This window comes from Berghia stephanieae, chromosome 1, assembly GCF_034508935.2.
Source record: "Berghia stephanieae isolate SIO BIC M18660-M18661 chromosome 1, UCSD_Bste_1.3, whole genome shotgun sequence".
In the NCBI taxonomy this organism is placed as follows: domain Eukaryota; kingdom Metazoa; phylum Mollusca; class Gastropoda; order Nudibranchia; family Aeolidiidae; genus Berghia; species Berghia stephanieae.
In genome coordinates, this window is record NC_088360.1 from 120456637 (window position 1) to 120474599 (window position 17963).

General features: G+C 33.7%; 1 protein-coding gene across 8 annotated transcripts in view; it reads right to left on the reverse strand.

The window, feature by feature from the left end:
- Positions 1-4971: 4971 nt before the first annotated feature.
- Positions 4972-17963, reverse strand: part of LOC144962936 (3',5'-cyclic-AMP phosphodiesterase 4C-like) — a 658366-nt gene continuing 645374 nt past the window's right edge. For all 8 annotated transcript variants that reach the window (XM_078896352.1, XM_078896353.1, XM_078896350.1 and 5 more), the window contains 8 exons: positions 17333-17529; positions 16122-16220; positions 15297-15461; positions 9048-9147; positions 7270-7424; positions 6846-6968; positions 6403-6585; positions 4972-5738 (listed from right to left, as the gene is read on the reverse strand). In XM_078896352.1, the coding sequence (XP_078752478.1) occupies positions 5175-5738; positions 6403-6585; positions 6846-6968; positions 7270-7424; positions 9048-9147; positions 15297-15461; positions 16122-16220; positions 17333-17529 (1586 nt within the window). In that variant the 3' untranslated portion in view covers positions 4972-5174. The remainder of the gene's footprint in view (positions 5739-6402; positions 6586-6845; positions 6969-7269; positions 7425-9047; positions 9148-15296; positions 15462-16121; positions 16221-17332; positions 17530-17963) is intronic.

Below are 17963 nucleotides of genomic sequence, written 5' to 3' on the forward strand. Positions count from 1 at the left end.
GACACAAATTAAAACTGGAAAAGAAAAACAAAGCAAAAACAAAAAAAAAAACAAAAACAAATCCAAACACAAAAACATAAAACATTTTGCCGGTGGATTTTGAATATCGATAGGTGACATCCTTAAAAATGTACTATTTTCAGATAAATGTGGTAAAATGTTTAAATACATTTAAAAACAATGGTAATGACATGATATTTGCTGTATCACAGTGGTTAAAACTGTACAATTAAGTTATATTATTAATAAAACACTCACAACGCACAACAACGTTAAAGTTAAAATGATGATAACCATGACAGTGATGATGATGCGATGCTGTTGATCTTGATGATGATAACGATGATAATGATGATGATGATGATGATGATGCTTGTGATAAAATGTAATAAATACTCAAGATATGAATCTGGGCATTTTATTTATTAATTTTTGAGTGTATATATTGTTATATCATCCCATTAGGGAAACATGAACCTTATTTTTCCCACTTCGTAGTGCTAACGTTAAAGTAATTATGAGAGAATTGTCCAAAACCAGCTTTCTATCAATACTGCCGTCCTCTGAAGAAAATTTTTAAAAATCAAAAATTGTGGCCAGAAGATTCGTCCTCTAAATATCGATAATTCAAACCTTATTTGAAGGACAAGTTGTCTGACCAAAATTTTTTTATGTGTTTTTTTTTTCCTCAGAACACGGCAAAATAATACCAGACACTGAGAAAGAACCGATTTATTTTTTAATTTGCCTAGGATATTTAATGACTTTCTTAACTCGTCAAAAATTCTCAAAGCTGGGACTCAAGATTGAAACTATTTTTTTTGGTTTTTGACAAGTTGGGGGTCTCCTTAATTCATCGACATTTTGGTTTAAGGTAAAAAAAGAGAGCCTGATTAAAGTACAATGTAACCCTAACTGTAAAGAGGCAAAGAGAGCAAAGCTCTGTCAAATTATGACTGACATTACATGAAGGTTTATGATGACTGTGGTTTAGTTTCAAACTAAGCAATTATTCACACACTATATAATTATTCACTATCAAGAAAACTCGTATCACTAGTGTCAACAGCAACGTAATAAATCAGAGATCATGATTTTCACACTCGTAGAGACAAAAAAAAACTTCACAACATGTTGAATGTCTATCGATCAGTGAAACAAATAAATAAATGGTTTATTCAATAAAAATGGCTTACAAATTTTGGTTGAATTCATTAAGTTCACAGAATCACCCAGCAGCGCATCGGAATCTTTCCATTAAAAATATTCACAAAGAAATAAAAATTATTACTCAACTGACAACATTGACATTTCATTGAGAAATTCAATATGCCGATTAAAAATGTAAGGTTGGATTGATCTGTACGTGATGCTAAAAAATTACAGTCAAACTGATAATTCAATTAAAATTGAATTAATTGAACAAAATAGTGACAAATTATTGTAAACAAACCCCTTTATTTGAATAGAATCAGGTTCAGAAAAAAACTCGTAAAAACTCTCATGCCTGATAAATGCTTCCATTAGTAATACATCCCATGGTAAATGGACATATTGACTGTCCACACATTCAGCTGACCTTACAGATATTTATATTTTCCAATTAGAGAATGGGTACCGAAGTGTAGCATCGAATGCTAGTCTGTATCCAGTTTATGAAAAAGTCGGATTAAAAATATTCTACTTATGAATGAACGATGATGAATGCTATCAGCCGATGGTTGAAAATGACTGACTAAGTTATGAGTTAAAATTTACACTTATGGCAGGATTTCTTGAATCTTATCACCAACTAAGATTAAAAATATATTTGCGTAACTAACAGCCTGCAAGAGAGATACATACAGTCTGACATAACAGATCATCAATTAAAGCGATTATGAGACCATAGATTAACCCTTTAACGGCGATACTGAATTACTTTTAAATAATAGTTTAGATCAATAAGTGCACAACCAACCGTAGCCGCAAAAGAGAGCAATTAAAGTGATGCATCGCTGTTTACTGATACTTTTTATTAATGAGAACCGGTAAGATCTAATATCAGGTTGGAGTAAAGATGAAACCCGCCTGTAAAGGGTTAAACAATAAAATAAGATACCAAAAAAAAAGGATAATACTAAATATGATATGTTTTCACGATGACAGGTGAATAAAATAAATTGTCAGGCAAAACAAATAAACGAATAAAAAAAAATGGCGCTAGGTAGTAGTTAATATACTTGCTAAGAGTAACAGGTTTTACAGATGAATAGTAAAAGTACAATAATTGGCTTTATACACTGACGGTTTTGCAATACATAGCTATGAGGACTTATTAAGATAATTTTATGGGTTCTTTTTAAAATAAAATTTCTCAAGATGTGAAACATTTCAACACATGGGAAAACAGTTAGAGGGATAATATTGGTAATGAAAACAACATTTCTATCCTTTTCAAAATTATTACCTCGGATCATACAACCTGCATCGATTCATACATTCGAATCTTCATTACTGTCTTTTCTAAAATGTTAAAGTAAATAAAGTAAATTTGAATTACTGACTAATATTATTAATCTGGGCCGATGATTGTTTTTGTTTGTTTGTTGCTTTAGGTCTCTTCCAACACAATTGAGGTTATATGAGAGACCGCTGAAACAAAAAAACAAGCAATCTAACAAAAATAGTACAAATGTCAATCAAAATCATAACCTAAAGATATCATAAGCTAAATTATAAATAACCAAGAACAAACAGGCAGAGGATTTACAGGAAAAAAATATCCCCTGTCAAAAATACAATCACAAACCAAAGAAGCAGGATAGGCTAGTAAAGAGAAGAAGAAACGACATCACTATCGGATCGTACACCCATGCGAACATCATAGGTATATGATTCAAGGGTGATGCTCCCATCCAACCACCCGCGGGCCGATGATTAATGTTACCAATCTCTGTAAGGGAAAACATCCGAATAGCGAGTAGATAATTCTATTTCTATTGTTCAAGGAAAAATATATTATTTTCTAACATCCAAATAGCGAACGATAGCCTTCTACTACAAACACAACAGACCAATGATGATCTGTCTTAAGCTTGTTGTTAAATACAGAGGGACCACGTTCTCAATTAGTAAGTATGTATGATAGACGTATGCGGCCACACTATAAAAATTATAATATTATAAATAAATGTTATTTATGTTATTTATTAAGCAGGCCTAGGTGGATTTTCTAAAATGAGAGAATTCTAAAACTTCATCAGCCATCAGATCAGCATCAGCATCATTATTTAATTCTTTTTTTTTTTTTTTGTTTCTCTATGTGAAATTTTTGCACGGAGTTCTGAATGTATACAGCCTCTTTCACTCATTGCTAAATCACTTTAGAATATTATTAAAAATACTCTTGAGTGCATGATTGCCCACGACAAGTGTCCTAATTACATACGTATTATTGTATTTATGGATAATACCAACCAAAATTATTTGCAACAGAAGAATATTATAGAAATATACCATTCACTATTCAAATGTAATAAATGTTCGCTATTCCTTTATTATGTAATACGCAGCCTGCTAATCTGATGTGTTGCTCTCTAACATTATCTAGCATTGTAAAAGTACACAACAAATCCTGTTGGACTATATTATAGGCCCAGAGCTCACAGACGTATCACGAAAACACGCAATGAAGAATGAAAATAAAAAACAAGAACAAGAAAACAGAACATAATGTCATAATGAAACACTATAGACTAAAAACACAAGGTAGGAAAGAAAAAAAAAGAACAAAATATATTTGGCTGACTTGTGTGATAAAAAAAAAGGTGTGCGCTATCACAGACAGGCTCTTTCACCAAAACAAGCAACTCTTGACTCATAATGGAAAGTCACGTGATGCAAATGAAGGGCTTTATTATGAAATGCGCTGAATGTCGAAATGTTAAATTATTATCTGTTATGCCCCTTTATATAAAGATCTTTCCACGGGCCAAATACTTTAAAAGCTTAATTCTAATCTTTAAAGGGCAAACATGACCCCATCCCAATAACATTTTCACAGAAAAATCACTAACCACAGTAAATTGACATTCTTTAAACGCTTTGAATAAATTGACATTTGATTTTTCAATAGAACCCAATGCATTTGCATTTCATGTAAAGACATTATATCAAAGAAAACCATAGTGACCCCTATTTTACTTGTTGCAACTTAGCGACAAGAGAATGAATTGATAATATATACGATCATAGATCATAATCACAATTTGTTACAAATGCAGAAAATTATGCATTCAGAAGTCACGTTTCACTATTTATAAATAGAATCAAACGTTTATCATTATCATTATTATTATTATTATTATTATTATTATTATTATTATTATTATTATTATTATTATTATTATTATTATTATTATTATTATTATTATTATTATAATCATAATCATTATTATCATTATTATCTAAATATGTTCTGGCTTTATATACTTTTTTACGTTGTACATTCACACTTTAAACTGTGTCTTTCCACCATCGATTTGCTTTTGCTTTCATCAAGGTAGAATTCATGCCGCAGACCAATGGTTAGGTAGTTGACATAATTATCATAAATATAAAATATCAATATTAATAATAGCAATTGTTTCAATGGAAAACTATTTCATCTAATTAGTAAAATAAAAATAAACGTTACAACACTAGGTCTTATGATATAACGGGAATTACAATAATAATAGTAGTATTATTATTTGTATATACAATCTACATTTCTTTACAACTAATAATATGTAGCTTTAATAATAATAATAATTATAATAATAATAATAATAATAATAATAATAATAATAATAATAATAATAATAATAATAAAATAATAATAATAGTAACAATAATAATAATAGTAACAATAATAATAATGATAATAATAATAATAGTAATAATAATAATGATAATTATAATGATGATGATGATGATGATGATGATGATGATGATGATGATGATGATAATAATAATAATAACAATAATGATGATGATGATGATGATGATGATGATGATGATGATGATGATAATATAGATTAAAGATAAATTAATAAATAAAGCAAAGATAAATATAAATTTAGAAATAAACAGCTACTCTATTATCAAGTCCATTATCAAAATAATATGTATAATAATCATCGTCATAATTATCATTTTCTATCCGATGATAAGTTTTGACTGTGACTGCTATGTTGATGGTTGTGATCTGCTGATGATGACTGTGATTTCCCAGAAAGTTCTGAAGAATGGGAGGAAGAAATAGAGGAGGAAGTGGTGGACGACATACGTTGAGAGTCATTGCAAGGGTTAACTGCCGAGACGCAGCTATTATTGTTATTGTGTAATGAAAACTGAGGTGAACACGTTGATTCCCCCCCTTGAGCTGTGGTGGTAGTACCAGCAGTTGTTGCAATTTGTGATGAGAACGAGGTATTGGAGGATGACTCGGAAGGAGGGTGGACTTGGATAACAGATTGTTCGCTTTCAGCACTGCTGTGACTTCGTGTTTCGCCGTCTTCTTCAACGTTGAAGTGAAATTTGTCTTCTTCTTCATTCTTGTTGTGGCAAAAACTCGAAGAAGGGGAGATGGGGATGGAGTTGTGGTACCAGTCACGGTTGTCTTCCAGGGTGTCGAGGATGTCTTGAGCGTCGGGAAATACGAGATCTGCCCACGTTTCCCACAATGGATGGACGATGTAGTCGATGAAACCGACCTGAGGACAGAAAAACACAGGAATGCTATAGGTATTGTGGAGTACGACGAGTAAAAGCATTTTGGTTGATCTTGTAATAAATCTACTTATAATATTCGTCTCTGGTTATTTATAATAAAAAAGGTACCTGGGGTATCATTTAATAGGAATGTGTTAAGGCGCTAACCTGACACAAACATATCATAAGCATCTTCAGGAACGTTTAATCTGATATTACTTGTAATATACATATCACCTAAAATTGAGATTTACATTTTTCAAAGGAGATCCACAAACACGTCTTGTGGTCTATTTCCAAAGTAAGCAATCATTTTTCAAATTCTTTCTTTCTTTTTTTTAGTTATTCAAGTACAGAGATTTCGGTATCAGGATACCAAGCAAATAAAATCCACTAATCTCTATCTGCAAACAATTTCTTAGCAACCTTATAAACATAAACAATCTCTCTCCTTCAAATTTTAATACCAGAAATAATATCAGTCCGCAACACATCCTAAGTCTGCATATTTGAAAAAAAAAAGAACACGTCGGCAACATATCGTGTACTTTTTCAGTCAGTCTGACGACACTCATACATTTGTTCAGTCAATCGTTTATCATCCATCATATATAAGTGTACAAACCACCTCAGAATAAACTTATAATCATTTTTATTTCTCCTTACCTGTGACTTTTCCACTGTGGCAGTGTGTCGATCACACATGGGACTAATGTCCAAACCCTGCTGTCTTTCTAAATCTCCTTGTCTGAAGAACTCTCCCATCACTCGGTCGACCCATTTCATATACAAATCTAATGGTTTTGTTGGATTGCTCAGATCCGAGCAGTGTACCATGTTTTGAAGCACCTGTAAAACAGAAAGAAAAGATTCCAAAACTGTATTGTAACCTCACTCATTTGATCTTTCTTTATTATTTTAAACGTAGTTTTGCAAACAGAACTATAACATATATTATATCAAAATTATAATAACTACGTGAAAATATGAATATTCAATCTACAAATCCAAATGTCCCATTAACCTGTCAATTTTCTTCCAAAGTCTATATATTTTCAAAATACATTTAACAAACCAATCGTTTTGCGTAATTTTGAGTCAACTCTTACCTGAATTCTGTCTTGGTAGTTGTCCAATAATAACACTCCAGACCCAGCCACTTTCTTGGTCTCCACCATGGTTTTGAGATCAGCGAGAAGACTCATGTGTTTGGACATATCGGTTGCAAGAACCTGATGGAAAATAATGTCGTTCATATTATTGATAGTTATGATGATGATGATGATGATAAATAACAAGCAGTTTTAAGATTAAGCCATTTCTTTACTCTCCAAAGCAATGAGGGTCTCTCTCACTCTCTCTCTCTCTCTCTCTCTCTCTCACTCCCCGCCTCCCTCCCCCCCCCCGCCCGGAAAAAGTTAGACATCTTTATATTTAAAACATATTCTTAAAAGATGCTTCTGAACACATTGCACGAGCAATGGGCAATGATTTGACCCGAAATAAGTAAATCGTACACAGCACAGCACTCACCATATCTATGACCATCTTTCGGAAAGACTGCCTTTGTTTCTTGGTAAGATTGGCGAGGATGTCACAGTTCTCCTCTTGCAGCAGTTTAAAAGCCACCGCTAAATGGTGGTTCTCCAGCACAGACTCGTCATTGTACATGAGCGCCAATTCTGAACCTAGGAATGATAAGAGTTAAAAAATGCAATTATCATGGTGACTGGCTGGAATATATACACAAAGAAAATAAAAAAGAAAGAAAAAAAAAAAGAAAAAAAAGAACAGAAATATTTCCGAGTCGGAAGTTGAGAAAGATCTATAGATAGATAGATAGATAGATAGATAGATAGATAGATAGATAGATAGATAGATAGATAGATAGATACATAGATAGATAGATAGATAGATAGATAGATAGATAGATAGATAGATAGATAGATAGAGATAGATAGATAGATAGAGAGAGATACAGAGAGAGATAGAGAGAGAGAGAGAGAGAGAGAGAGAGAGAGAGAGAGAGAGGGGAGGGGAGATAAAGAGGGAGAGGGAGAGAGGGCATTGGCACTGCTAAATCTAGAATGTTATATACAAGTATCATCACCCTGCCATTATAAAGAGGTAATTCTACCCAACTTATATAATTGCGCCCATACAATAGATTGGTACTTGTTGACTGATCCATACCAAATGATCCGTTTACACTGCGACCGTTAACCCTTTCACAACGAGCCGTCATTTCTTTCAAATTATAATTTCTTCCAATAACTGCTATCTGGAAACAAGTATAGACTTAGTCGTTTTCAACCAGGGGGATTAATGAAGCCAGAGTCGCATCGCCGTTACAGCTTTCTTTGTGAAAACGGTAAAATATGACGTAGGATTAGAGCTAAAACGATGTCCGATTGTAAAAGGTTAACACATATATATATATTCTTCTCGGATTATCATTTTTATATAAAATTATAGGATTACAGTAAGTTATATGAACGTCTTCTATGGTAATTTGATCTCGTCTCGCAAACCATTTTTCATAATGGAAATGAATTATAATATAGTACATTATGTGTTATTTCTGAAAAAAAAGCAAGTACAGCGTCTTTTTATTTGGAGTTCATGGTCAGTTATGTTAAAGTGGTAGATGACATGGTTTCGTAATTGCTTTAGGAATACTGTTGTTTCATTGTGAATGTACTGTTATGGCAGATCTTATTTGAAAGTTGCTGTATGATGATCTATAACCATCCTCTTGTTTCACGGTTTTTTTAATGTTATGAAATCTCTCTCTCTCTCTCTCTCTCTCTCTGTGTGTGTGTGTGTGTGTGTGTCTCTCTCTCTTACACACACAGAGACACACAAGACACATACTCACATATATGTATGTGTCTGTGTGTGTGAGCGAGCGAGCGAGCAAGAGAGAGAGAAAGAGAGAGAGAGAGAGAGAGAGAGAGAGAGAGAGAGAGAGAGAGAGAGAGAGAGAGAGAGATTTCATAACAGAAAAAACCCGTGTAAAAAGAGGATGGTTATAAATCATCACTCAATGGAATACATGACTACGAGTTACCAAAAAAAAAAAAAAAATAAAAAAAAAAAGAAAGGAATTTTGAATCCCGCCCTTAACAGAAGTTAATTATGTCACAGAAAAATACCAGGGCACACGCTTCGGAATTCCAGAAATTTCCGATTAGCACAATAATGCGGCCGGACAAGGAAACAGTTTGTATGGCAGTATGGACTGTAGCACCTCCAAACATACAAACCTCCCTTACTATAAAGCAATGCAGGGAAATCCCCGTAATACTTACTGGTATTTATGAGGTATTGATTGGTGAGACCTGGGTGATCGACATCGTGAATTGCACAGGAAAATATTGCTGCAAGGATCTCGAGGTCTGTGAACACGTTCTGTGGATGACAGGAAAAAAAAAGATAGATTTGTTATAAAAAGTAGACAGAAATACATGACATAAATAAAATGTATGCGTCATTATGCGATGCATTATATAACATGCTGAGTAGCATAATGTAATGGTTCCAAGACATGCAGATGTTGAAGAATAATCAATGGGAAGATGTCCAATAACAACAAGATCAGACATGTTGTCTTGATCCTATTGAATGAGCACATTTGGAGTTACAATACAATGATTTATATCATCTCAGCACCTTTAACAGCACCCTTCCCTCCGTCAAACAGCCTACACAATTAGATTAAGCGCTTAGAGTCTGGTGTCTTGGAGTTATAAAGCGCTATATAACTTTTCAGCAGTATTATTAGAGAGAAATAATATTCTGTATAACTGAAAAAAACCATAACATTTCATTTAGCGAGCCGATTTGTAAAAACCACGAAATGTATATAATTTGGCGCGTCGTCTCTATTGATATAAACCTAATGTGATTATTGTCTGTTGAATCTTCTGCTTCCACGGCATAGATTAGATGGGTATAAAAATCTCCAGAGTATAATAGAGACATGGAGAAAAACAAGTTGACGTAAACCGGAACGACAGAAATAATATTATAATGTCCATTGGGGACAGTTACAGAGTTAGATTCATTTCTATAAATAACAACATCTTTTCGGAGATGTTGGGGCCTGTCAGTCCGAAACCACAAAGGAGTCGGTGGAGCGGATAACGCACTTCGTGGGTTAAAGAGTCTAAATCCACACAAGTAGGGGGATCTTCTTTCTGAGGTAGAAGTGTCATATTGGGCAGTCTGTTCAGTGACAAACTCATGGTACGGCCATTAACATTGCTTATTTACGCAATGTAAAGAAAAAGAGAACAAGAAGAGTGAGGTAGGTTAGTGCGTTGACATAGATCTTGATTAAGTCATAAGATAAGGTGCCAGTGCAATTACAGGTCCATTTATTTGGCACCGGCAGACACTCGGGGACAGACCTTTTATTATGGAGCCAATCGGGTCGTGAAGTATACGACGCTTTTAAGGGGAAAAAATTACCATTTTAGGTCAAATATTTGAGAGTTAAGATAACACGTGAATACAATAGTCAATTAGTCACATTCAACAAACAACATTGCATACAACTTTAGCTCAACTTAAAACTGAAACGTTTTAAAGGGTTTTTAAAATATAAGTCAAAGTTATAACTCTTGAACTTGCCTAAATGCCTTTCTCGTTCCACGTGTAAACAATAAGTTTTTGGTGAGAAATGGAACAAGAGTTGCATCCAAAACCCCCTTTTTAAAAGCAAAATCTGTCAAACTATTATTTAAAAACAATAGCACCTTAAACCAATGGGAAACAATTGACGAGGGAAATCATTCCATGATCACAGTATGACGATAGTGCTTGTGATTATTACAATTTTCACGAATGTAGTCACGAAAATTTAACTCATCTCCGAGTAAAAAGGGCATACCTTTCGAAACAGAGAACCGACAATCCTTAAAAATGCAAATTTAAAATGAAATCCATTGAAACAAACAACAAACTACAACAACATCATTTGCACTTATTTTACACAATTTAATCGATTGTTAAAAGCATGTGAGATCCATCTCTCCGGTGATCAAGTTGTTCAAAATGCAACAGGTAAATCACACATGTCTTTAAAATATCGAAAGTAAAGATAGGTAGACAAGGAAATGCGAAAAGAAGAAGAAGAAGAAGAAGAAGAAGAAGAAGAAGAAGAAGAAGAAGAAGAAGAAGAAGAAGAAGAAGAAGAAGAAGAAGAAGAAGAAGAAGAAGAAGAAGAAGAAGAAGAAGAAGAAGAAGAAGAAGAAGAAAGAAGAAGAAGAAGAGAAGAAGAAGAAGAAGAAGAAGAAGAAGAAGAAGAAGAAGAAGAAGATGAAGAAAGAAGAAGAAGAAAGAAAGAAGAAGAAAAAAAAGAAGAAGAAAGAAAGAAGAAGAAGAAAGAAAGAAGAATCATTTATCTTCTACTTATGTAAACCGTATTACAGCTATTCCTTGACACCAAACCCGCTGGTCTGGAAGATTGTCTGTCATTTCAAGAGGTCGTTTAGTCGGGTCGTGTTCCAAGTCATAGGGTTCAAAGAACAAATAAGATTAGAGTAGAGAATACATGGGTGAGGGTGGTTGACAGGGCCTAAAAATAAGAAACCACTTCATAATCGCTGGCGGGTAGATTTAACAAACAATTGATTCGAAAAGATTTAAATATGTATTTTTCTTCTCTCTTGAGTGGCAGAAGGTCGTTCCTTTCAAATAAGAAAGACGAACAAAACCTCGAAGTTCCCATATTATATTTAATTGGTTACTGTATACTAAATTATACTAATAAGATATTTAGTGGTGAACATTCGACCACTCCACTCCGAGACCACACGTTTTACTAATAATATCATGCGTAAGAAAAATATCAAACCAATGAAAATATTCCACTTCCTCCAGCTCGATTTAAATCAGATGAAATTCTATTAAATAAGGAATGAATTATGAAGCCCACTACTGATGTGGATTGTTTCTATATTCTACAACCAAACAATAATGACGTGGTATACAAGGAATAGCACTATGTATCACTATTCATTAATTCATTCAACATTGAGAGAGAAACAAAGATCAACTATCATCTGATTACGTCTTACACTCATATTCAGAGTTTTAGTCTAAATGATAAATATAATAACAAAGCTATAACGCAATATCAAGCGGTAATACAGATAATGCTGTTAATAATAACATGGATAATAATAATAATAATAATGACTAAACAAACGCCATAAATATTGTAAAATATCTAAATTTGATAACCCCAACATTATCATTTTCCCTTGAATATTGTTTTCTTACGTCAGTGACGTCAGGGGTAGAAACGCAAAATCTTTCTTTCATATCCTGTAATTCTATATATCTATATATTAAATTGATTCCATTGCTCTAGAATGGATTATGATCTTAAGTTAAATTCATGGCGAAGTCGATAGCATATTTTGCGATGACGTCCTTTGACTATTTCCGGGACTTAAATCTATAAATAAAGACTTTTCAATATTGACTTCGTATAATGCTATCAGAATTAACAAATATAAGAACAGCATAGACAATTCCATTGGTATAATTTTGTCTGTGGACATATTCAGTCTTCTGTCAGTCTACTTTTTGTAAAGATCTCTCTCTCTCTCTCTCTCTCTCTCTCTCTCTCTCTCTCTCTCTCTCTCTCTCTCTGTATATATATATATATATATATATATATATATATATATATATATATATATATATTATAATATATATGTCTGTATCTATCCATTAAATCTCTTCATCGTTTACGATTTTATATAATGGACAATATTGAATAGACAAACGTAATTTTCTATTCCTTAACAAACTAAATAGTTTAAATCCAATGCCAAGTTATTCCGCACCCCCGTTGAACATCCTTGTCGTAGACCATATCCATCTCTGGACTTCATCCAAACATCGACTTGTCATTAACGAAATACGGGAAATCCATTATCATTCCGTTTCTTCGTTTTCCCCTCATTAATGAAGCAGCATAACCTATATTGTCGGAGTTCGGGAAGATTCTAACTGACGTCATTTATAACTATATTAAAGCTGGGATAGATTATAATAGCAAAAAAAAAAACAAAAAAAAAAACAAAAAAAAAACAAAAAAACAAAAAAAAAAAAAACAACAAAAACAAAAACCAAAAACCAAAAAAAACCAAAAAAAAAAAAAAAAAAAACCAAAAAACACCGTCATTTTCGACGTTATAAACGGTCACATTTTAAAAAGCTATCATTACTAGTCTAAACAGAACAACTGCCAAAAAAGCGAAAAGTAGATGAAAAGACAGAATGCAAATGGCATTTGACAAAGAAAACAAAATCAATTTTAGGAATAAGTGTAATGTAAAATTAGACTATTTGAAAGATTCACGCGCATCTAGAAAAGTCTTAAAATAAATGAATATTACAAAATAGTACAAATAAAATGTTTAAAAACCGTTTTAATTCGCGAGCAATGGTAAAGAAAGTTCGTTGAAAATTTAAAAAAGGGGTTAGACATAATATTATAATAACACTTTCAATAAAAGTGTTGAAACAACCCATATTTCTTTCGTCTTACTTTCCATCATAATTAGCTAACTTTTTTTTTATTGCGCACCAGAACCCCACTTTTAAAGAAAGTAAATAACCCGAAATTCGGTGAGTCCATTAAGGTAGAAATAAACGGCGAAGACTTGTTGCTGCTGAACCCATTGACCCATATGACGTCACGTACGGGGAAAGGAAATTGGTCGTTAGTTGTTAGTGTTGGTGATTCCACCCCCTTCCCAAAGAATTATCGCCAAGCTACGTTAAGATCAACAGTTGGATCCAGCTGTTTGTTTTAAGAAAGGAGTTTGTTTATTGGTTGGCTGCTTTGGTTCATCGATTATTGATTGGCCTCCCGCCCTTCCATAAATAAACAAATATATCAATAATTTAATAAATTAATTTTTTAAAAATAAGGGCCATTTCTGATCAATGGTCTCAAAACGGTATATCATAAGGGTAAAATTGAAATTTAATCTGTACTTATACAATATGAGTTAAGATTGCTGTCATTGAGGGGTGGATATTTTGCTTCTTCGACTTTAAAAAATCTTAAATTTCCCAAATACGACAATTTTAATTTTCTCTATCAGGGTTATTCCGACATAATATCTTATAGAGACGGCGGGTCACCCCCCCCCCCCCCACCCCCACCCCTCCAAACAAAATGAGCAACATTAGACAATAGACAGATATACGAGATAGGGAATGTTTGATAATATTGTTATGTGAAAGAGCAGTCATAATTAAGGAGCGCTCTGTTGCCAAAACTCACACGAGCACTAAGCAAATAAATTAAGCACCATGCTATAGATAATGGGTTTTTAAAGACAGGTCGATTTTGAAAAAAAAAAACGCACCATTTCTTATGACGTCAGTTAACTAATTCCCTTCCAGGTATTCCCTATACGTCGTTTTCGTTTTAGTCTAATTTGCGAAGATGTTATGGTGTTCTCGATCGAACAGATTTTTTAAAAAGAATGGAAGATATACAACGATTGCCGATTACAAAATTGTGTTCAAAGAAGATGAAGAAGAAGAAGAAGAAGAAGAAGAAGAAGAAGAAGAAGAAGAAGAAGTAGAGGGAGAAGAAGAGGAGAAGGAAGAAGAAGGGGAAGAGTATAACAAAGCACTTTGAGGTGTCGGAACAAAGAGAGATGCAGTTGAAAAACAAAACACATCCATACAACAAGAAAAATAAAAATATATATTGTTGAGAGGCCTTGATCAGAATTGCAGCATCAATTACTTTGCCAAAAACATTTTCTCATAACAAACACTACAGATTTTTAAATCTTAAAACCATTAACAAAGCATTGATGCAATGTGAAAAAAGAACTCTTGAAAAACCCATGGAAATTACGAAAAATTGGATTTTAGACACGGCCTTCAACTTGTTATTCTATTGCATAATTCTTGGCAAGACGTTGAGAGATGATCATGGAAAAAAGCCAACCCAAACAATATTGGATAATAATTTATGGAATGCAAGTGTAAAAACCAGCTGATAGCTACACGGTCTTACTATGAAAAAATACAATTTTCAAATTTTGGCCAGAAAACTCGTCTTTCCAACATCGATCGATAAGAATAGCCCTCATCTTGTCAAAAACTCTCAAACTTGGGACTTTATTTAAGTCCGAAGTTTAAGAGTTTTTGACATGATTAGGGTAAATTAAATCGATCAATAATTGAAGGACGAGTTTTCTGGTCAAAATATTTTTTAATGTACTTTTTTTTCAGTGTACGACAATACAGGGTTATAGGCGATGAAGGTGATGAAGACATTTAGCACACACGGCGTTACTTAGTGTAGAATCAATATAATGTAGTGATAAAGTGTGAAGTATCAAGTCTAGACTGATAATCCTTTAACCCTCTCCTTCCTTCCTTTCTTTCTCTCTCTCTTTTTTTTTCTTTTCTTGGCGAAGTATTCTCTAGTGAAACGCTTTGAGCACATTAATTGAATGAATACTGGGCTATAAAAAAAAAAGCTCACGTTTTAAAACTATAATAGTTCTTACCTCTAGGGCAGTGGCGGACAATAAAACGTGTGTGGACTGGACCACGTCAGCGGCGTGGATGGAGTTGTGATAGGGGGTGTCTCGGTGGTAATGGTCCTCCACGCTCATCATGTAGGTCACCAATGTGTGGGGGGAAATTTTAAACGTCTTCATCATGTCACGGTCCTGGAACGCAAGGGGGACAATAAATTATAATGAATTAATTAATAAATTGGATCAAACACAAATCCCCAAGAAAACACAAAACAACAAGGCTCGCCTCTGAATAGTTGTTTGGATGGTTCAATGAGCATTGCGTCTCGACTTTGTCTCGGAGCAATACCACGATCAGTCATCAACTGGTGACTAACATATGTAAGGATGTACTATTCAAGGCCTTGGTGCTTAAAACATATTTCACAATCCAATTTGCAAATCAGTAGGGAGCAAATAACATAAAACAACATTATGGAAACTATATTTTCTTCCAGTTATTTAGGAATACAATAATAATTAAATGAGTTTGAAAACGAGAAGGAATATTGCATTGCTAACTTTTTAAAGAAGATTATAATGCTTTTTATTGCAGTCGAAACTGTTTGAGTTGTATAATCTCTGTTCCTAGATTAAAACCAGACCAAGAAATAAAATGGAACAATTTTTGGCAAAACATTTAAAACATTTTTCTATAAATACAGTTCTAATAACTAAATGAATAACGATCTGCCAACAATAATTCCATGTGGATGTCTCTATAACATTTGAAAAGAAACAAGTTCTCATTCATCAAATAAAAATAACAAAAACCCCAATCCATGTTATGTAATGAACATAAAAAATGCTCACCTGAAATATTCTATAGGTAACACAGGTGAGGGGCCTACTATTTGAATGCTCGTGTATTTTGAACATGTCCACACCCCATTTGTCGATGTCAGCGAGTATCTGGAAAGCAAAGCATAGCCATTAGTACTACATTGAATATATTGAAAAAATGTAACATTAAAATGAAAGTCGAGTACCTTGATCTGTAAACTCGAAGTGTGCAGGCTTCAATATAGAATAGGGTGTCAGAAACGTGTTCATTTATCAAAGTAATTATCAATATAATCAATCGAGTTTTCCACAAAGTTTTTCCTGATTAACAGTATTTAATGCACTTGCGTCACAGAGAGTGACAAAAGTGTAATTTAGAATCACATAACATGTTCAGATAGGCCAGCACACGCAACTATCAATCAATCCTTGTAGAAAAATTCCCCCCTCTTTCATGTTCTACGTAACTATATAATTTATAGTTTGTATTCAAGGTTATTCCTTTCCAACTTTTAATTAATTGGATGCCGAAGTCAGTGGAATAATTAACGATGTCATACATATTATCCTGAAGATAAAAAGTGTGTTATAAAAAAATAAGATTAGGAAGTCACATGTGGAGCAGTGTTGCCAGATCATTTTTCAACAAAATGCCAGGGGAAGACTCAAAAAATGCCAAAACACTCAAAAAAATGCCAAAGTCTGTTGACTCCCACCCCCACTAAGAAAACTACTCACTTTTGATAGACAATTTACTATCATATCCTGGTGGCTTGCGTGTTTTCTTGTCTTTTTTTTATTTATTTATTTTTTTTTGAATTATACTAAATTTCCTATTGGGGTAATTTTTTACCTACTGACTACTAAGTGGAGTGAAAGTTAACAGGCGACCATGACGCAAATATACATGAGTTTTGCAGGAGATTCCCAGAAAACTTACGAGGATACTTGTCGAGGGCTGAATTTGAGTGAATATCTGAGGGAGGCAGGGCTAGTTCAGGGTGCGAGTTTTAATAGCAAAGTTTTCCGATGTGAAGAGATTTGTGTTTACGCGTTTAGAAATAATTAAGAAAAGGTGTCATTTGAAGTATAATATACAAGAAAAGAAAATGCCAAATGAAAATGCCAAATGCCAAATGATTTTTCTAATGCCAAACGGTTTTCAAAAATGCCAGATTTTTGGAATCTGGCATTTAAAATGCCAAACTGGCAACCCTGATGTGGAGCATGTAATTTTTTACCTTAGAGAGTTCCTCTTTGTGAGGTGTATCAACGCCGTGAGTGGGTACAATGCCAGTAAAACTGTTGGCGTGTTTGAGCTTGCGTACCCCTACAATCTGGCACATGGGCCTGGCCTTCTCTGATGATTTGTTCTCCTTAATACCGTGGTCTACATGGTCAACTTTCAGAGTGGGAATATCCAGTTCTTGCTGCTTGTCTGGAGGAGGAAAGGAGACAGAAAATAAATAAATAAATAAACAAACAAGAACATGTAAAAAAAACAACAAAACAAACTTGAGCTTTTATATAGCGCAATATCCACTAAACGTGCTCAAAGCGCTTTACAAGGGGTCCCTGGCCAAAAGCAACACATAACATGTAGGACGAGACATGACGCCTGTCAGGCGATATTACAAATTTTTGGGACAGAGACAACGCTGTTAACGGCCAGGTACTCATTTTACACCTGAGTACGGTGAGAGAATGTGAGTAAAGAGCCTTTTCCAAGGACTCAACTATGCGCCGAGCGAGGCTCGAACCCAGGACCTCCCGATCAGAAAGCGAGTGTCATACCACTAGACCACATAGCCGCGTATTTACAATGCATTTCGATATGTATTTCTATTCTATGTTGCGACAGGATTTGTCTAA